At 43.0% G+C, this 21,546-nt stretch overlaps 1 protein-coding gene across 1 annotated transcript in view; it reads right to left on the bottom strand.

The window, feature by feature from the left end:
* The window catches only part of TMC2 (transmembrane channel like 2), a 30,617-nt gene extending 22,614 nt beyond the window's left edge, over window positions 1–8,003 (bottom strand). The window contains exons 1-7 of the mRNA XM_018909683.2: window positions 7,958–8,003; window positions 7,598–7,645; window positions 5,301–5,652; window positions 4,421–4,573; window positions 2,092–2,182; window positions 1,083–1,164; window positions 688–794 (exon numbers count right to left, since the gene is read on the bottom strand). Of these exons, the coding sequence (XP_018765228.2) occupies window positions 688–794; window positions 1,083–1,164; window positions 2,092–2,182; window positions 4,421–4,573; window positions 5,301–5,652; window positions 7,598–7,645; window positions 7,958–8,003 (879 nt within the window). The remainder of the gene's footprint in view (window positions 1–687; window positions 795–1,082; window positions 1,165–2,091; window positions 2,183–4,420; window positions 4,574–5,300; window positions 5,653–7,597; window positions 7,646–7,957) is intronic.
* Window positions 8,004–21,546: the final 13,543 nt, after the last annotated feature.

The following is a 21,546-nucleotide window of genomic DNA, read 5'->3' on the forward strand; positions in this document are numbered from 1 at the left end:
AGCAGATGCCACTGTCTGTGGATTGCACAGCCTTTAAATACTGCACTGAGTAATTTAGCCAGAGCTGTAATGGCTACGTTAAAAAATTCTTCAATAAACTATCATATAAAATTGTCTATGAGATCCTTTTCATTCTCCAAGAAGAGTGAGATATAGAAAAGCTAAAAATAAAACACTTGCTTGTGAATCATATGAATTGGAAGTACAAAAAAGGGTTATTTCCCAAGCAAGTGCTAGTTGGGAAAATGCTGGGAAGTTGTCCGTTCCCCAGGGGGCTGTGCCATGGCTGCTGCCCCATGGCCATGCCCCCCACAGGGCCCAAAACTGAGGGCACTTCATTATTTTCAGAGCAGAATTAATTTCCTGTGGCTCATGCAGACCAGATCTTGTGCCTAGGATTGGAATGTCATGTTCTTCACTTTAGTCAAAATGTAAAACTAGCCTTGAATTAGACAGATTGCTGAACCCCTGTTTCAGCTGCTGGATGAGCAGGATCTCTGATAGCCTTTTATGTTTCCTGATATCAATCTGACTTCTGCTCCTGTGTCAGTAACTCTTTGTAAATAATTGTCCTCAGGCATTTCATTTATCTAAAGTGATGCCTGTTATAAGGCATTTGTCCTGTCAATGTCATGTTTGTGTCAAACAAAGGGTAAGATATTACTGAAATAAGCATTAAGCACTTACCTCTGGAATGATAACCAGTCCAAATATTAACCCGAAAAGGACAAGATTTACCCCATACATCCAGCGCAGAAATATGAAGTAGGAAGCAACGGAGGAGCCAAAGTGACCTTAAAGCAGAAGACATTTATGGTTAGGAGATTAGGAGGGTTAAACTGTCCTCAGCAACCCTTTACCCTCAGGTCTCCCCCCGAGAGATTTCCCATGAGCCTCCCAAGAGTCCCCACAGCTGCTGGAGAGAGCAACACCTGGAGCTGCCAGGGCTGTGTGCTCCTTGTTTGGCACTGATGCCCAGGGCGAGTGGAGACTATGGACCAGGAAGCTGGAACATTGCTTGTATGAAGAAAAGGCTATCTTAGAAAATGTCCCCCTGCAACCACACAGCAACTTCAACTTACTCTCCACTTCCTTTATCTTCATCTCCCAGGGTATGCACTGAGTTTTAAAATTTTCAAAGTCTCTCTTAAATTTCACCCATTTCTGAAACAAGACAACATTGCAGTGAGCAGGGAGGTGTGAAGAGGGGGTCTGCTCTGAAGCAGGGCTCTCTAATATCAGAGTTTGGTGGCATGGCTAGGTGTGGGTGTTAAGTCCAAAGTAGGAGCTCTGGTCTGGGTCTTATCTTTTGGACTATTTCAGAAACTCCCTTCAATCAAAAATTCCACCCCCCCCCCCCCCACTCCCAAGTGTTCACATTTATGATTTGAGTTTTAAGAGTTTTAACCTTTCCAGGCTTTTGGAAAGTTGTGCTATGGCTTGATCAGATTATATAAGGGTAGGAAATTCAGACCTGGCTCTGGATTGAAAGAACTGGTTCAGAACAAACTCTACTTAAATCGACATTGAGTTTGATAAAACACTGAGCTTGAATCTTTCCTCACAAGGCCGGCAGCTAAACTCCCATTGATTTCATAATCTCAGGTCTGGCTCTGTTTTGCACTTCTCAATATAATCTCCATGACAGCATGCAACTTGGCTAGCAACTTCAGTCTCAAAGCACAGACATCATTCTCCCTGTTATCTCCTCATCACTGGAGAAGATGAAATTTTACAGGACTGGGGGCAGGGCAAGAGTTTGGCAGGGCCTCTTTCCCCTTTTGGGATATCTTTTCTCACGTATCAGGGTTTTGGAGATTGCAGCCAGAATGGCATGGTTTTCCCTGCTCCTGTAAACCCTCCCTTGCTTCAGGAAAGGTCACAATCAGGTTCAGGTTGGGGTGAATTTCCCCCTGTTCTTTCTGCAGTAGTCGTAGATTTGAAGTCAGCTAGTATTTTTTAATGTGGGCAGGAAGTTTTATTCTGACTTCCTTGTGCCTCTTTCACCAAATAGAGGTCAATAAACCTAAAAATGTGCTGAATACATATCTGAGTATCCAAGCCTTTCGCTGACATCACTGTAGCACTTACCTTTGCCATCATCATCTTATATGCATACAACTTTTTGCCCTTTCCTTTTCCCAGTGCTCCTTCAAACTTCTCTACAAAATCTTGTGCCTCCCTAATTGGAAGATAAACAAGGAGGTTATTCAAACAGCAGAGGGCTCTTTAGCTTTTCTCCCCTGCTTGCACCAGTGGGAAAAGCAACTGTGCTCGTAGCAAGGTGGGGACTTGGTGTCTCTCCCCACCTGCTCTCTGCTGGTCACTTGCTGTGCCATGTAGAGCTCAGACACCCACACAGGACTGTCAGGTCCCCAAAGCACTCACACTCATATAGAAATGTTTTATATTAGATCTAAGTATTGTTAGTGCCCCAAATCTTGCTCCATGCTTCTCCCTGGGTGCAAACTCGAATCCTGCCCATTTCTCTCGCTGCAGAGCTCTCTCAGCCTGCATGCCTGTTATAATTTTTCTCTCCTTGATGCATTGGTCAAGGAGAAAATAACATTGCCTAGTGAAATAAACTCCAAGAGGATGCAGAGTTTCCTTTTATGAACACCTCCCAGGATAAATATCAGAGATGTGCAAACAGCCCAAGGGGATAATCTCAGTGCCAGAGGAATGAGTGTATGCTAGACAGGAGTAAAATCAAGCTGCAAAATGAAACTAGTTTTACACTAGGATATCTAAGGGAAATACAGAGAAAATCGTCTAGGTAGATGCTGTTATGCTGAGTATGCTGAGCTTGAGAATAAAATTATATTGTATATTGGCATTACCAAGGAAAAGAGATTAAATTTCAGGAGTTGGGAGATTTTATGCCATCCTAAGCCTATGGGAAAGATGGACTTCCACTTGGTATGGATAGTTGGCTAGGTCAGCCGGTAACCTTGGGAAAATCACCTGTGACTTCATTTGCAAACCTAAAGTGAGATTTCTAAGTCTTGAACATATTGTTTAGCTCTCTTTGTGTTTACACCCCTCATCTGTGCAATGGGGCTAATAATTTCTTCTCTCAGGGTTGAGTCCATGCAACCAAAAATATCTAATGAATGTACAGCGTGCTGAGAGCCTTTCTGGAAACCCCTGCACAAGCAGTGCAACAGTTTTGTTTATGTTCATTAGTAGGTAGTGATGATTGCTGTAGCTCAGAAATAAGATGAAAGTATGGAAGGACCCTGTCAAACATGATCCTAAGCAGAATTTTAGTCAGTATCCTACACCATAGGGAAAAAAATACATCAGAAATAATTCTGCTTTGCTCTTTTTTTTTTTTTCTTTTCTTACAGAAATTTGTAATTTTAGGGCCATAAGAGTTTATTTGTTGTGAGCTCAGGCTCATAGCAGAGCTGTGAGGTCTGTGAGGTGGAAAAGTTACTTTAACACAGTTTGCCTGTTATAGATCTTTACCCAGATTTTCAGAAGTAATTGGCAAAGTTCATGATTCCTGATTTTATTGGAAGATGGAATGGGTCTTGGCCTTCAGGGCATAGAAGAGAGAAGCAAAGGCACATGGTGACTGCCAGCTTTCATAGCACAGTCCCTGCAGCTCTGAGCAACCTCTCAGCAAACACGGAGCTGGGGCATCACCACTCCCTCTGGGGCTGTGTCATGGTTTAACACAGCTTGGTTTTTAGTTAGAAAGAAAATGTATGTGTGCTTTGCACTGCTGTTTTGAAATCTCTCCTGGTAGAAAGGGGTTTCAGAGATTCCTTAAGCAGTAGAGCTGGGAGCTGAATCATTGCCCTGACAGGGGAATGGTTTGTAATGATCAAACCCCTGTCAAACTGTGGGGTTTGATTTCCTGGTCTGCTCTGCCCCACTGTCCCCCTTTGCTCAGCACTAAGGGGTCTCTTCTGCTGCCTGAGTTGTTCCCACCTTCATCAGGGGCTCTGTGGCAGATTTCTTTTTGCTTCATAAAACTCTGAAAATAATACAGCATTTTTTCCAAGGAGCCCCATCTCAGGACTGGGCACTTACAGGGCACTGTGCTGCTCTGATTTCTGTCTGACAAAAGCCATGAATAAGCAAGCCAGGGTACAGAGTTTGCTTTAACAAGTAGCCTGGCTGTAGTGAGTCATTTGGTTTTAAATACAAGGGTAGAATGTCCTGGCCATGGGTATCAGTTGAACAGATTTGCACTTTGTCTGTTCTTTGGTTACAGAGGCTGAAAATCAGATTGCACATTTTAACTCTGATCATTTTTACCCAGACAGGCTGGCCAGGTTCTGCCAGTCACTTTTTCTGATACTGTGGTGTTACAGCAGCAGCAAATATGTAATTTCAAGGGAAGACAAAGTGCATCCCATAACATTCAGCAGAGACCTCAGGAATGGGGGGTTCCCAATTTGATGGGTACCTGAGCACTGAGAGCTTCTTCACCATCCTCCAGGGCTTGTTCCTCATGGTGGAAATCAGTTTTTTCTTCTGCTCCACCTGCTCCTTCAGCATCGCCAGCTCTTCCTCTGACAGTGACTCCTCATCAGAGGAGTTGGAGGAAGCAGAAGAGGTACTGGGAGGCACACAAAATAAAGGACACAGAAAACCTCATGGGGGTTAGAGGGAAGGCCTTGCTTGGGGTAGGCAGACTGCTGCTGGCCCTGGGGATTCCACTCTGGTGTGGGCACAGTGCCTCAACCTCCCCTGGCTCAGTGCAGTGCCAGTGCCCATCGCACTCGGAGCAGGGCTGTTCCCAGCCAGGATAATGAGGAGCCATTTGTGCCCCACTACAATTTACTCTGTGTCGTGCTTTGGGCCACATGTCAGCCATAGAACATTGCCTACAGCTTCCAGGGCTACAGCTGGCTCTGGAAAAATGGTTTTCATGCCTTCATAACAAAATGGGAGATATGTGTAGAAATCAAAGGTTGAGACAAGCAAGATTTGGAAGAGGCTTGAAAACACATTTTAACTGGAATGTTTCCATAGACCAACCAAAAAAAGGTCTCCTTGCCCAAATTTCTCAAGGTACCTTCTTTAGTGCCTACTACCACTTACCCCTGGCTCTAGGCAGTAAGACTCCACCACATGCATAGACCTGATTCTGATTGAGAAATTATAATAACTTGGAAACAGTTTGGTTTTGGGGCATTTTATACTGTTCTCCATTGTGTCTCTTTAAGGAGAGCAGGAACTTATTTGCAGTCTATTAGTTTTGCCATGCTGATCCATATACCCCTGGCATGTCAATATCGCTGCCAGTCAGAACAAGGCACCATAGCCAGGGATTGTTTAATTACCTGTTTTTCCTGCCTTTCTTCTGTTTATTCTCCCCCTCCTTCCCTCTCTTGGTTGTTTTCTTTTCTTTGTTTTCTGATTCCTTTTGATCTTTGTTAGGAACCGTTTTGCCTCTGTCTTTCTTCTGGCCTCCTTCCTCTCTTGCCTTTTTTCCATCTCTGTTTTTCCTGTGGTAATTTTTTCTCCTAGAAGCTCTGTTTTGCTGGCTGCCATTGTCTTCCTCTTTGCTCTCATCTTCTTCTTCGTCTTCTTTTTCTTCTTTGTCTTTCTCTTGCTTTTTGCTTTGAAGTCTGCTTGCTCTGCCAGTTTCCCTAAGGCGTTGTTTGCTAGTTTTCTTGTTCTTTTCTTCATCTTCTGCAAGTGATAAAAAAACAATTACATTGGGAAATCCATGCTGGCAGAACAAAGATTCATCAGAAGAGCATGGCAGGCAGGACACCTGGCAAATTCAGAGAGCAGGTGCCTGTTGATCTCAATGGGCTTTGTGTTATGCCCTGTCCAAGAACCAGGTGGAACTCTTTGGTTGTGCAACTCCCATTTAAGACACTGCGATTTAGCCATCAGTGACTTATATGTGACCATAAGAAGATTGGAAATTAGTTACAAATGCAAAAGCCCTTCCATCAGACAGCACAGGCAGATATCTCCCTGACCTGTAAACACACCAGAACAAAGGAAACAGAAATTGCAGTCTGTTACACAATGTGTAGTTTGCTTGTTGATGCAATGTCCTTGAAAGATGTTTACTTTTCAAGGCTGGGAATGGAGTTCTTCTATTTATAGAGAGAAAAGGCACAGCACAGGCAGTATCCGGTTTTCTTTCTCTCAGTTTTCTTTTATATTGGATGGTCTCTATTCAGAGAAGAAAAAGACCAGACAGTCTCTGAGGCACATTTCATTCTTACTGGCATTGCAAGATAAAAACCTTCTCTTTCCAGAAGTCAGAAATGCTTCGAGATTAAAGGATTGAAGTGGAGCATGATTTAATTGCAGAATGTTATGGAAAGGGGGGAAAAAATTTTCAAAAGCCCCCCAAGTGTCTCCATCTCTTTCATTACCAAGCCTAATAAAATTATTAGTAAGTTTTCCAGAGTATTCTGGCTTCTTATTTTCCAAAATTTCCGTCTAATGAAAGTAAAGAGTTGGAGATATTGTAATAGAAGAAGGAAATTGTTATGGAACGGGATCCAGAGTATAAAAGGAGGAGCCTAGAAGGTGAGAAAAATAGAAGCAAAAAAGAATTTGAGTATTTGCATTTTTGGTTTGGTGAAAAGCTAGAAATTAATGACAAGCAAATAGTTTCTGGGTTTTAGTGGTAAAACATTAGCAGGCAGTGGTTGTCACATTTGACACTGGGAATGAGAAGGAACTTCTAATTAATTTCTCAGGAGGCATTATGCAGGTTTCAGTTACTATGTAATTGTCCATCTAAACTGAATTTTGGTCAATCATCCAGCTCAAAGGACCACCCGCTCTCTTTGGGAAAATGTTAATTTTGGACAGCCAGTGATCTAGGGGGTTTTGTATCTGCAACCTCTCAAGTATTAGGTTAATTATGAAGCATTAATTTGTCCTTTATCTTACTGCCTCTTTTGTCTATATGGAAAAGGTGGACATGATTTTTTTTTTTAAAAATAACTTGCAGTAGTTTGCTGTAGTATGAGAAAGTAAACTACTTTCTTGTATTCTGCGAGTAATACAGACACAGTTGTGAACTGTTTTTGCAGGAACAGCTACATTTGTATCACCTATCCACTGCTCTTATGGTCTTACCTCTTGGCTCTCTTGCTTGAGATATACTATACCTGCAGAGTTAAAGGTGTTTTTAGTCCTGTCATGGGCTTTTCCTGATTTTCCTCACAGTCACAAGTCTCCCTTCATTCCATTTTCATCATTATCTTCTTGCAGCCATGACTGATAAAGATCCCAGTGTGTTGTGGTCTGAGCAAGCATTACAGGGAGGGCAAGCAGGACCTCAGTAGAGTGCAAAGCAGCCCCAGCCCTGCCCAGAGTGGTGCTTTACTGCAGTGCCTGGTTTACTAGGGGCTGACTCCCAGGGGATGTGGGCTCTGACAGCCTCCAACTCTGGGAACACGGATAAAAGAGGACAGACTGCTTAAGAATGGTGGTTTACTTATCACTACTGTTATAAGTCAAACCTCAAGGGAAAAATCTGCTTGCTTGCAAGCAGCTCATGAAAGAGTTTGTGTTGTAGAGCAAATCATAAGTCAGAGAGAAAAAGAGAAGGTATCACCTCTTGTATTTCAAATAGGACAACATTTGTTAATCTCTACATTACCTTCACTCTCTGTGTCAGTTTCCACTTCTCCATCAAACTCTATTCCGGCTGCAAAACAAAGAACAAAGAGTAATTGCATTTGTTGCTGGAATTTACATATGTGATGTTTGACATAGCTGACCCTTAAGTTCCAGCTGAGCTTGGCAGAATATCCCTTATTGATTTTACATTATATTCCTTCCCTACAGCGATGCTCTTAGTATTTTCTTCAGTCTGGCAGACTGACAAAAGTCTCCTGCCCAAACACCCTGAAATTGTATGGTCTTTGAGAGATGCAAATATTGTGCTCAGGAAGCCCCAGGAGGTTGAGTCAAGTATTTGGCAGCATGCAAATTGAAATGATCTCACAGTGATACCAACCATCTTCCAGGATGACCTGTAGAGTGCTTTTCTTTTTCTTCCCCATGGCAGCCTCCCGTCTCTTGCCCAGACACAGTAGCTGCTACGCTGCACACACCCCCCAGTCATACACAGCTTACTCCCTCTTCCAGTGCCCATGTGCTTGTCTCCTTGGCATTGCAGGCAGATGGGCACGTCCAGCTTCAGTGACCTCTTGCTCATGAGCCATGAGGATAGGGAGGGGTGGGAGAGGCAGGGAGAACCTGGGCTCTGCCTCAGCCTACCCAAACACTTTCCCTTCTTCTCCCTGTGAAAAAAGCACCTGTTGGCATTGCATTGCATTTCATCATTTATACATGAAGGAAAGCCCTTTGGTGGGCACTTGGTGGTGTCGTATGAAACACAGACACAAGTCACGTCTGCTTCTGACACAAGCATGTGGCTGGAGGCTTTCAAAGGATCAATTTTCTTAATGCCATATTCTTTACTGACCTGCGACAATCTGTGTAACCCCGTTAGTCATTCTCCTGCATCTTATTAAATCTCCCAGCCAGTGCCCCTTGGGACACAGCTGTGGGTCACCTTTTGTCCTCCATGCATGTCCCTTGGAGGGGACTCATGAGCTAATAGATGCAGCAAAGAGTCGGGAGTCAGGATACCAGGATCTCTCTTTCCTTTGCTCCTCTATTCTGTGTGACCTTTGCATACTCATTGCACTTGCTGGTAAAATAGGATAGATTTTCCTTCTAGGTGCTCTGAGGCTTAATTAATTAATGTGAGACCCTCATTTGGAAGGTCCTTTAGAACCACAAAGTATTGTATTGCATTCTGCAGCTTGCAGTTTTTCAGTGGGCCAAGAATAGTTTTGTCTGAGCGATGTCCGGAGTAAAACCTGCACCGTCTGCCTCAGCTGTGGCTTCCGCAGAGAGCGCCCGAGGGTGCATTCCCAGCGCGGGGGCTCTCTTGGTCTCCCTAAAGGAGAGCTTACCCTCACACCTTCTATGAAACATACTGCAGACCCCTGGCTTGCACAGGTGTCCCTTGGGGACCTGGCATAATGGCTTTTTTTCCAAGGATTCTCAGGGAGGGTGTTAATTCCTCCCTGCCCTCCCAAAAGAGAGGACTGTTGCAGAGATCAGCTTGAAGCTGTTGCCACCATTGGCATGTGCTGATGACTCCTGCCTTGGATCAGGTGTAGTGACTGAGGGGATGCCAGCCTGAACCTATCAATTACTGCTTTTTCTCATTGAATTTGGGTCCAGGGGCACTTTTCAAGTACTTTAAATCCAATCCCATGGATTGTTTGATCTATGTTTGACTTTAGCTCAGCTCTCCTGAGCTTAATACATAATGTATGGTATATGCCCATACATTATTAACAGCTCTAACCCTACAAGTTCATTGCACAGGGCATTTTCACTGTGTGTTCCCCACACCAGTGGGCTTGACTGGGTCTGAAGACAGTGATAGTGCCTTTTGAAGGTCTTCTCGGTGAATGAGTTTCACCTGTAACTCTATATGTTGATGTGGTTTGTTTCCAATGTGATCGCTGGGTCATTGAATTAATACTGCTCCAGGAAAAAAAGGAGAAATTCCCAGCTGCTGGAGGCTACTGGAACAGATCTTCTAAGATACTTCAGTTGCCTCAGTGCCAAGACTCTCTATCCCAAACAGAGGATCTAGGGGCCTTCTAGTTAAATGAGGACTAAGTTTCTGAAGAATTGTGTGGCAGGAGGCAAAAGGGCTGTGGATGCTCATAACACCCCACCCTCCACCCCCTGGTACTGTACTCAGTGATAGCACTGCTTCTGCCTCATGGAATCACAGAATCACAGGTTTGGGCAAGAACTGACCTTTAAAGGCCGTCTGTTCCATCTCCGCTGCAGTGAGCAGGGACCTCTTCACGTAGACCAGATTGCTCATAGCCCTGTCCAAACTGACCTTGAATGTTCCCAGGCAGAAGACATCCACCACCTCTCTTGGCAACCTGTGCCACTGTTTTACCACCCTCATTGTCAAAAAAATTCTTTGGACCTAATCTAAATTGACCCTCTTTTAGTTTAAAACTATTATCCCTTGTCCTTTAATGGACCTTCCCCCTTCTTTCCCACCAAGGCATGCTCAGATGCTTTTTGCATGCTCAAGGCCTGCTCATGTGGGCATCTCATTGGCAGAGTTGAGTGTCCTGACTCCACCACAGTCAGTGATTCACCCATGATCTGCACTGGAGCTGGGAGAGCTGCAGGCTCCAAAGCTTCTTGTGCTTCTTGGCATGCCCATAGGTACCAAGTACGTGATTTTGAAAAGTGATGGGGACTGCAAATTCATTTTACTACCAAAATGTGTGGCCAGGTAATACCTCTGTCTCCTGCCCTGAGATGAAACACCTGCTCTTTGCTTTTACTGCCTGCTCACAGCAGTGAGGGCAAGGTGTGCTGTTCCCACAGCAGTCACAGAGGCCCCGGGCACCTCTTGCCACATGGGAGAATAAGATCCCCCTCGCAGAGGGGGTGACAGCTGAGGGGTGCCAGCATATGGGACAGAGCAGGAATGGGGGCTGTTTCACATTGTTCCCATGAAGCAACATGGGAACAGGTCAGTATGGATGAGCATATTTGCAATAAACTCTGCTTGCCTGTTGCTTTGCTGCCCTGTACCTGCTCTGCCAAAGGTAGTAGGACTGGCCATGATAAAACTGTGCTGTTAGAGGCTGGGTGGCAGCATTTCACCCTTGTGCAGGTAGGGACCTTTATCTTTCACACCTCTGACTCCGTTGGACTCCCTCCCATGGAGAGGAGGGAGTTGCATAGTGCCTGGCAATTATTTCCTAATGAAGAGTGTTACTAAAGTGTCTGCCCAAGAACTTACCCCTAAGGAGAAATCCCTACATCACCTTTCCTACTCAGCCTGTGGTGCAACAGACCCTTTGCATATGACAGGCTGCTCCCTTTGCCTTAGAGCCTCAAGAGAAATAAACAACCTGCTCCATCTGATGCTGTCTGACTCCTCTGGAAGTGATGGTCCCCCTGAGGCTGATGTGCAGCCACACAAGCACCATGAGAAACCTTGGAATCTTGATTTCTTGTGATACATGTCCTTGGAGGAACATGTGGCAGACTTGCAGAGCCACCAACATTTTTAGGGCAGGCCAGGCAGTGCTAGAGGCTGTGATGCAGAGGAAGGCTGGGGAGGAGAGGAGTGAGATTCAGTGCAGCCAAATGGTGTCATGTAAGATGAGACCAAGAAAAAGTGCAAAATGCTTAGGCTGTCTTGCCAGCCTTGTTTGCCTTGTTTTTTGGTAAATGCAGAGAGATCTGTAATTTCCCCCCCAGAATTAGGCTGGTGGAGATCTTGCTGTACCTCCGGGCTGGTTTTGCCTGTGTGATAGTCTGCTTGTAGTTTGTGAACACTGAATAGCATTGGTGGAAAAAAAAAAAAAAAGAAAGTTTAAAGGAAAAAAGATGTTGCAACATGGAATTATTCATGGAGAAAATCCTTATGGTGGGATATTCTACAAAATGCTGTGTGTGAAGTAAGAAAAATGCACTTTTTGACACCCATCTTTGAGGGCAGAAGATGCTCCGTTAAAGGAAAAAATATACACAAAAATTTTACAATGAGACCCCAGCACGGCAAGCCTGGGAGAGCAGCAAGACACCTCATGGGCTGTGAGGAAGGTGGCACACGAGGACTTTCCATGTCTGTGTGTGTCCATTGAACAGGAGGCAGGCCTGTGCAGGGCCCACCAGGACTTGCATAGCCCTACAATGAATGGGGAGTTCATCAGCCGTGCTTCAGCACCGAGCACACCACCATCCTCAGCTCACGAGTCTGATTTTCCTAAGAGGATCAAGTGTCTTGCAGGGCTTAGGATTCCTTGGGATTATAGACTGGGGGGAGGAGATTAATGGATGAGTCTTTTTCTTCTTGAGTTATTGCACACAAGGTGTGAATAAGTAATGCACAGCCACGAGTCCAGCTATTATTGTGTAAATATCATGTGTGTGCAATTGATGGAGTTGTAGCCCAAATATTTTTTCCTTTGTTATTTAGTACTTTTCTCCTCCCACTGGTGATGACTAGCACTATATAATTTGGCAGTTTTGAGTTTTAGCATAGGAGGACATTGGGTGCCTCACACACATCCCAGTGTTAAATAAAAAACAGTTGTGATATGGAGAGGGGGTAACTGAATCCTGGAAGCACATACAACATACTTGTAAATGCTTAATGAGCTAGTGTTTCTCCCTTTCTTGCTTTCTGATTAACATAGGGCTTTAGCTAATTAATCCATGGATTACATTTATTCAATATTCATCTCATCTATAAGTAATCTTTACTTGAGAGGGTTTTCAGGCAATAATAATAACAATAATACCGGACCTGTGTGTACATATTTTGATGAAGACCTAAAACTTGTGAATTGCCAGAACTAACTTTAACAGTGTATCTGAGAGAGACATTTAAAAGTGAGGGACCACTCCCAAACACTTCCTTGCTTCTGTTGAACTGTTAAAGAAAACCAAATTCTTTTTAAAAACCCCAACCAACAACAATCATGTCTTCCAGGGTCTCTCAGGCATGCTTCATAAAATTGGATTCAGCTCCAACCTGACTTTTGACCACGTCTGAGTTTAACTTTGCAAAACCAAATTTCTTACAATGCCATGAAAACCCACCAGGGGCTACATGCAAACCTGAGCATCCCTCTCTGGAGAGGTCATCCTTGCCCTCACATAATCTCTGCAATGCTGTAGTTTTATTCTGTATTTTGGTACCGGGATATGGAGTCCTCTCTGACAGAGCAGCATGCAAGTGCTCAGAAAGGAAGGACTCACCTGCAGCATTGACTGCAAACATGTGGAAAGAGAGTCTCATTATCTTAAAATAATCTGGGAAAGAAATTTCTCAGCTCTTTGCAGACTTTGAAAATAACCCTCTGGCTCCCATAGGGAATGGTAGGTCTGGACTGTGGCTGAAGGCAGTAAAATGATGCCAAATACATGCCCTATGCTCTCTCTTCAGGTGGGCATTAGTTACTTGTAAAGGTGACAAAGTCCCACTGGAAGAAGCTGTGCAAGATTAATCTTGTGGTGTTGGGGATGCTCAAGTCAGTGCCTTGTTCTCTTGGCCCATGAAAATGAGCTTTATCTGTGTAATCCCAACCCAGGGTGGGGGGCACAAGGCACTCAGAGACATAACTACTGCTTTTTTATTACTTTCCTGTTGTTATTTCATAACCTCAAGGCACAGCCAGGACTTTGCTGTGAAGGAACACGACAAGGTCTCTTGGCTGAAGAACTGCCACAGAGCTGCTAATTCAGGCACCCTGTCAGGAAGAACTAAACGGAAACAGGGGGAGGATATGCACTGGCAGGTCCTGGAGGTGTGCTGGCTCAGAGAGATATCTTGGAATGTCAGATCAATCATAGGACAGAGCCCCTCAGTCTTCCATAGTCTTCCACTGATTCTTGTCATGTAGGAACCAGTAAAGAATTGGTTTGTTTTCCAGTGGTGCTTATATCACCCAGCTATAAGATTGTACGATTAGAGCCCCCCATTTGCAGCAGCCTTGTGGGAAACACTGCAGTTATTAAGACCCCAGATTAATGCAAAACACAAGCCAATATCTGCCAGCTCACTGCCATCTTCACCTATGTGAAGACACTCCATATCTCAGGCTCAGCACATGCTTGGAGTCACCCTGGATCCAGGTGAGCTTGTCAGTGTTCTCCAAACACAACATAAAGGCGTTTAGCAGTGGTGCTGGTTAGACAATGTGTGTTGCTGCTGTATCATCCCTCCTCACTGCTGGCACTTTTGTGGACAGGCTTGGAGGAGAACAGGCTTTTGTTCGTCCTAAAAATGTCATGCATCATGGTCCTTTGAACCTGGCACTGCACAAGTAACTAAGTGGCATTGGAAAAACTGTTCTGATTTCTAACTGGATAAAGACACCCCCTACCCATGTCCCACACTCCTTTGAGGGAATGGAGGCAGCACAACATGTTTGCCAACGCATTACTCCATTTATGCAGAGTAAATGAAATCCAGAAATGAAGTTCTCATGAAGTTTCCAAGGACAAGAAGAGAAAAGTATTAAAACAACAATCTTCTGGATGAATCTAAAGCATGAAATGAGTCAACACTCTCATGCAGGACTTAAATGGAGAATCATTATATCATATAGGATTTATATGAGAAGATTTGTGGTTTAGAGAACATGTGTGCAAAACCAGAAGAGAGCATGTTTTCTGCACAGATTCTGAGGTAGGAGGTTTTTTTTTTTTTTTTTTGGCTCCTTTTCTGCCTTTTACTCCTGCTCTTCTGGAGGAAAATTTCAGCAAGGTCTCCTCAGCTTTGTAAGAGCTCCCTGAAAGGCCATAAATGAAGGTTAAGGATGTGAGAAGATCAGAAGAACACCCTTCACAGGAGTTGGGCCTTTTTTGTTGACTCCTGTCCTGCCCCTCCAGACACAGAGGGGTTGCTGCTGCTGGATTTCCCCTTCTTCTGGGTTTGAGAGGATTTCTGTGGGGGGGGAAAGAAAACCCCACATTTTTTCTAGAATCTCTTTGCCTGAAAAGCAACTAGTTCGTTTTTCTTTTATTTAGAAATTAGAGAGAAAGCTGCCTGACAACCAAGTCACGGCAGGAGGATCTTGCATGCTTTAACCTTTTTCTCCCCAGAGAAGCTCTGCTTTCATTTTCATCAGCCAGACCCTCTGCTGCTACAAGCTCTTAAAGCTTCAGTGGCTTCCATGAGGATTTGCCAAGTCACACCAGCTGTGGGTTTGTGCCAAAGAGCCCTAGGGCTTCTGCTGGATCATAGGCTCAGAGATGCACAGGATTTTGAGGGGTCTCCACTAATGCTCTTTGGGAGCTGGATAGCCCCTGTGAATGTTCCTGCTTGTGTCAGAGAAGAAGAGGTGACAGGGTGGCTGGAAGTCAGAATTAGTATTTCTGTTTAAATGATCTCAAGGCCCTGTACATGGTCGATTTACATTGGACATAAAAGTCCAAACCCAAAGGCTTTTGTGCCATTGTTGGAAAGACAAAGCCATATTAATGAAACATGTTGGATTGCTTTTTTATTAGGTTTTCCAGACAAGTTTTTAAAAATAATAAATTGCAGCATCATGGTGGAGGACAGAAGTCAGATAACATGAGAGACAAAAGAGGACAAATTTTGTTTGAGGGAGAGGACTGCAGTGATTTGGCATCCAAAGGGATTCTTTTAGTACCTTTATTTCATTCTAGATACCTTCCTCCTCCTTTTCCTCGGTGTCAGTGTGATGAAGAGTTGTGATGAACAGAGAGTGCCCACAAGGACTGTATCCCTCCTCTGCCCCTGCCAAAGCCGGATTGCCCGTGCCATGCTCCCGGTGAGTTCCCAGCTAGCTCAGCAGTGACGTGCCACCAAAATGAGTTTCAGCCCAGGGATGGTTTCTGCACAAGGCAGGGAGAGGTGAGATGAGGTCTCAATGGGAGGGAGCGCATTTCTGGGGGGATGGCGTCCCTCTTGTGCAGGATGGGCTCGGGAAAAGCAGAAGGAGCTGGAGCGGGTGGCCCCGGGCTCTGGCTGAGTGATGCTCACTGCGGCTGAGCTGAGCGAGCCCGGCCGGGTGCGATGGCACCTCCCTCTTGTGGCAGCCCCTCTGCACAGCAAATTCTCCGTCTCGGCTCTTTAACTCCTCCTCCGGCAGAGGCATCACGCTGGATAAAGGAATGGGAGAAACTGGTTTTTCTTTTTTTTTTTTTTTTTTTTTTTTTTTCCTAGCATGCTAACTAGCCAACAGCCAAATAATTTCCAACATCGGCCTCATCTGTGTAAAAATCTAAAATACCTATCTTCTGCACTCTTGGGCAGAATTGGAGCTACAGCCCCCAAAATCAGAAAAGAAGTAAAGAAAACAAGAGGGATTTGAGGGCTTAAACTTCCATTTATCCCAAATGGCTGACATGCCAGGCCATTTGTAATATTAATTTCATATAGTGTAAGTCCTTAATAAAGACTTTTTATATTCTATCGGTTCTATCTTTTTTCTTTCTTTTTTTTTTTTTTTCTTTGAAGTACTATTATTAAATGAATTGAATTTTTTCACCAAAAGAATAATAAAGTACTGGAATGCTCTTCCCAGGGAGGTGGCAGAATCACCATCTCTGGATGTGTTTAAAAGAAGACTGGACGTGGCACTTGGTGCTATAGTCTAGCTGAGGTGTTAGGGCATAGGTTGGACTTTATGATCTTAGAGGTCTCTTCCAACCTCATTATTCTGTGATTCTGTGAAATACCTTGCTATTGCAGGATCTGTTTTCTTTCTCTTTTTCTATTTTTATAAATTTGTGTTTCCTGTACTTAACAAAACAGAGATGGGGCTGGAATTCCCACTTTGTTAACAGAAGCAGATGAGAAAAATCTCTTAGGACAATTAACCTGAGGAGCTTTCAAAATTTTCTTTTATCACAAATATCTTTAGGAAGAGCCCCAAACAAGTAGGGGAGGGGCTGGAAGAAAACAAACTTGTTATTTCCCAGCAGGGTGGTTTGATGAGGCATCCATCACAGCAAGTCAGCCAGGCTGCACAGGAGGGCTGAGCCTGGGATCTGAGGTCAGTAATTCAGCACAATAAAAGTATCTAGATATGGGGGTAAGGCTGTGCAAGTGTGTGAGCAGCTAAGAACCTCCCCTGACTGCAGCCCTGCCATGGAAATATTTTTAGGCATGAAAATATTTGGTTTGAGTTTCTGATGGCACACAAGGCCAGAAATGATACCCTTTTGATTTCTGGGGTAAGTCTAGTGATGCTGGAAAAATCTGTTTTAGAGGTACCTGAAGCCCTTGTTGAAGAAAAATTCTGGGCTGTCTCTTTAAATTATCCCAATTCACTTTGGTGATGTCTCATTTTTAAATGTACTACTGATGCATTAAGGCAACAGGCCAGAATGTCATCAGAAACATCTTGATTCTCATTCCTAGAAAAATATTCCTTAAATTCAGTGGAAACATTTGTTGTTTGGTCTCATGAATAAATTAAATTTCCAATAAGTAGCAAAGGAAGAAAATTGCCATCAAGTTGGATGCTTTTTAAATGTTAGTCATTTCCATGCTTATTATTAAAAATTATTGTGTATTATTAAATAGTAACTAAGAAAAATATAGTTATAAAGGTCTGCCCTTTCCTAGCCTGGAGTATGTGGCAGATATAATTGGCTTATGAAAAGCTATTGTTTTTACCTGGGGTTTATTTAAACTCACTGAGTATCTGCTGGTGCATTTATTCCCTTGAGATGGTTTGTGATGAAGCTCCCTTTGTTTAGAAAAGTAAGTAAGTAAGTAATAATTATTATTAATTATAACAATTAATAATAATTATTAATAATACCAATTATTGTTGCTATTAATAATAGCAATAATAATTGCTATTATTAATAATAGGCATGTGTGCCTATATATTTGTGCTCATTTGTTTTTGTGTGTGTTTATGTGCTGAAACTTCATGGCTATCATTAATAGAGTGTCTATAGTAATCAATATAATGTGTAATGTAAAACATATCTGCATGCCTCTCCTGCTGTGTGGCCATGGCTTCATGTTCGTATTCTTTGGAGCTTACAAATATATACATTGCCTTCACCTTCTGGAGGATTCAGGTTTTGAGTTGGGTAAATCAAGTGTTAGAACTAAAATTGAGCTGGTATGGATGAGGTTTCCAGTCTCACAATTAAACTGGATTTTTTGCAGAGCTTTAAAACAAATATTGAAAGCAGGTGTGTGCAAACAACCTTTTCCATCATCTTGTCTGTGTTACCATTTGGGGCAATCCATGATCTTCTGGAAGCTGAAACAGGCTGGCTTTAGGTGGATAAATAATTTCTTAGGCAGACTCCTAAGAAATGTTTTGTTGTTCACTGGGCAGATCAGCCTGAATGTTATTTCTGAGTCACTGCTGGTAAACTTGGCTCATGTGGCAGTGAAACAAGGGGAAACTTAGCCTGATGCTTTAGATTTTATAAAGCACATAGTCACTGGCTCAGTTTTTTGGGCACTTCTCTGATCAGAGACTTTTATTACGGAATTTGTTAAGTCAGCCTTGAGTGGGATTGAGATCAGGTGAACTACACTGCCATGAAGATCCAAATGAGAGGGTTTGAAAAATAGGTTATTTAAACAAGACAAAACCCTGTTGATTAAACTATTAATCTTGTATGTGGAGTGAAGAAGGGCTCTTTGGTTTTGCTTTAACTGCATTGGCCTGCTCCTGAGGCAATTTGTTAGCAAGTGCTCATTTACAGTGCCACTACACAGTCATGCTTTTGCCTTAAAAACCTGCCTTGTGGTTTGTAGTTGCTTGCTATGACTGCAGGACTCCTGTCAAAATCAGTATTAACTTGCTCTAGCCATTGAAGAGAGAAATCAGACAGTATCTATCAGGACCAAATGGACAAAGTGCTAAGAAACCCAGTCTCAAAGTTCCTAAGAAACCCAGTCTGAACCCCTCTTGGACCCTGTTTTGAGCAAGGGGTTGAGCTTGAGACATCCTGAGGTGTCCTTTCAGCCTGAACTATCTTACTTTAAAGTATCATGCACTTGTGAGCTAATGGGAGCTGTTCTGTAGGGCATGAAGGAGGGGCTGCTAATCTAAACTATGTAACCTAAACCTTTGCTTTGGGCTAGAGCTCTTAATCCCTCCTTTTCTTTGCAAAAAGGATGCTAGGGTTCTGTCTGTGTGACAGAGAGAAATGCTGGTTACACCTGCTGCTTTCAGCCTGAAACCTATTCCTGTTTCCCCAGGGCACCAGATTGTTTGTTTTCTTTGGCTTTATAGGAATTTGAAGAATTTTCCCTAAACCTGATGCTTTTATGAATATTAAAAAGATGTGAAAGGCCTTCATTTTGACCTGCAAAACTCAGAATCCTTCTGGGGTTTGCCTCAGACTCAAATTTTCATCCTGTTAAGTTATGCTAAAAGAATTTTCAGTGTGTGGCAATTTAAGTTGCCAGAATACTGCTGCTCATACATGCTGCATTTCTGTAGAGAAATATCAGCAAAATTTGCCACAGGAGAAATCCAGCTTTATTCTTGTTTTGCCACAGGGAAACTGAGCCTGCTGGGTGTTAAACTAGGAGTTCCAGAAGGTTAATGAGGTCTTCAGCTTTAGTCTTCTAATTCCCAGATTTGTCCTTCACCCACACTTACTTGCAGGTTTTGCATCTCACCCTTGGTTTCACGAACATGTGTTTTTCCTGCTACAGATTTCAGAGTAGGACTGAATTCCCATTTTATTGAATTGCAATTCCTAAAACCATTATTAAGGCATTGCCCTGCTGAATAGGCCAGGGTGAGAATGCAGTCTAGGTAGAGTATAAATTTGATTTGGAAGCACCCATGTTATCAGTACCTGATCATGGCCAGAGGGGTATCTGTGAAAGCACCATCTCGGGGCCAGGAGCTCCACTGACACCCAGCACCTTTTTGAGGGGCAGCATCTTCTGTGAGAACAGTGCTGACCAAAAGGAGATTTTTTGGTAGAGTGAATTAAAAATGCCAATGCCTCAGGCGTGTTGTCAGTCCTGACTGTATCCTGGGTGGGTTGACTGCAGGGGCAGATGAGTAAAGCCAATAGATCCCTTGCGGTCCTTGAGCACATGAGGTATTTGATGATTTCCACAGCTCAGTGACCCAGGAAGGCAAGCCATAGCCTTTTCAAGACAGACCTAGATGAAACAAAAACGAATTCTGTGTGCTAATTTGAGCCAATTTATTCTGCTATAAATAAGATGATATTGACTATGATGTATGGATCTGAGAAACACTTATCATTGATGGCAGTGTACCACTTCTGTGGGGTCTCACTTTTGACCCCTGCCTCCCCCCAGTGCTGCAAACTGATGCTGTCTCAAATTGGTTTTGTTACATTGGGAGGTAGAGGGAGGATTCTTGCTGCTTTCTCAGAAAAATAGTCTTGAGTTGTGTTGCTGCACTCACTGAAAACAACTTGGTAATTTACTGGGAATAAAATGTTGCTGTTATAATAAAACATATAAATTATAAAAATTAGATTGCTCTGTCAAGAAACTCAGAGATTCAAGTGCCTATTTGAATATATATATATATGCAAATCTAATGGATGCAAGGCTATAAATGCAGAGGAGAGAGAATGATTGCTGCAGTAGATTTGTGTAGTGATCAATCTATAAAAGTCAAACAGCCAAGGCATTTTTAAAGGAAAATTAGGACATCATTAACAGACGAGTAAGTTTTCAGACAAGATAAAAGGAAGATAAACTGTGATATTTGCCAGATAAAAGGAAGATATTTGTTTTCAAATCTTCAGGCCCCTCCAAAGTTGCTTGAATAGATTCGCACCTCAAGAAGCATCTCGGTCTGTGTGCCAGAAGAGCCCTCCTGGGTCCCTACAGATAAAATCCAACCTTTTCTTCACATAGCAAACTTCCTTGCTGTGTTTATCACCAGCAGCAGCTGTCAGGATGGAATTCAGGCTGCTCTTCTTCACTCCCTGGAGTTTCTTACAAGCTTGACTTGCTGGATATTTTTTTTTATACTTCTCTCTGTTTTGAGGCACGCAAGCATGGTTTGTGCATGATTTTAGCAGAGTTATCCCACAAACAAAAACTGCAAGCATGCAAATTGGTAGCAGAGGTTGAAAGCACAATAGAGATCCTGTGTGAAATCAGAACAAGCTCTTGTGGATGATTTGAACAAGCTCTTGTGGATGATTTCAAAGGGAAATTTTGAAAAGAATCTGTTTCTAAATGTCAGTTTTTTGAAAGATGCAGGGCAGGATGAAGAGAAGGTTTGAGGAAAGATTTGAGCTTTGAGGAAACAGGACACTTTGCTTTAGGAATCTGTAAGCCATCACATTTTAATAGAAGGCAAATGGCATATGTGTATATTCTTATATTGACTAACACAAGCCAGAATTGTAATGTATATAAGACTGAAGCAGAAAAAGGCCAGTATATGATAGGTCATAGAAGATGAATTGAAGAACTACCCCTTGGCAGTCTATGGCACTTTTTGATCACAAGAAAATCCATCCATAACCAATTACAATTTATGATCCCCATGCTACAAAAGCCCCTGCAACACATCACTGTACTGGAGTACAGGCAAGAATGATGCTGGGGCACCCACTGGCTTCTCAGTACTTCTTGGAGGAAATAAGGATATTATAGAGTATTGCTGTGTTAATTTGCTCTCAATTAAAATGTTATGCTAGAGTGAAAGCAGTCACAGGAAAGCAAACCATCACAAGGAGTGCTGCAGTGAACAGTGAGCACAAAGCACTCAGAAATCCGCAGTGTGAAGCATGAACTCTGACAGTAGCAGGGATGCAAGGATGTCCTGTGGGCTGGCCAGAAACATTCTGGCATTTTAAATTTTGGGTTTCATAGTGATGGGACACATTGTCCTTTTATTTGAATTTATATCTTCCTGAGCTTCTTATCACGTGTTCTGGAACATATTCAACCAACTTGCTGTGACATGAAATGCTTTGCAAATTCTTCTCAAGAATCACAGATCTACAAAACAGAAAGTTATTCTTCTGAGTTCTTGCAGATTCCTTGCTCTGTGAATATATACATAT

Source organism: Serinus canaria, chromosome 2, assembly GCF_022539315.1.
Source record: "Serinus canaria isolate serCan28SL12 chromosome 2, serCan2020, whole genome shotgun sequence".
NCBI classification, from domain to species: Eukaryota; Metazoa; Chordata; class Aves; order Passeriformes; family Fringillidae; genus Serinus; species Serinus canaria.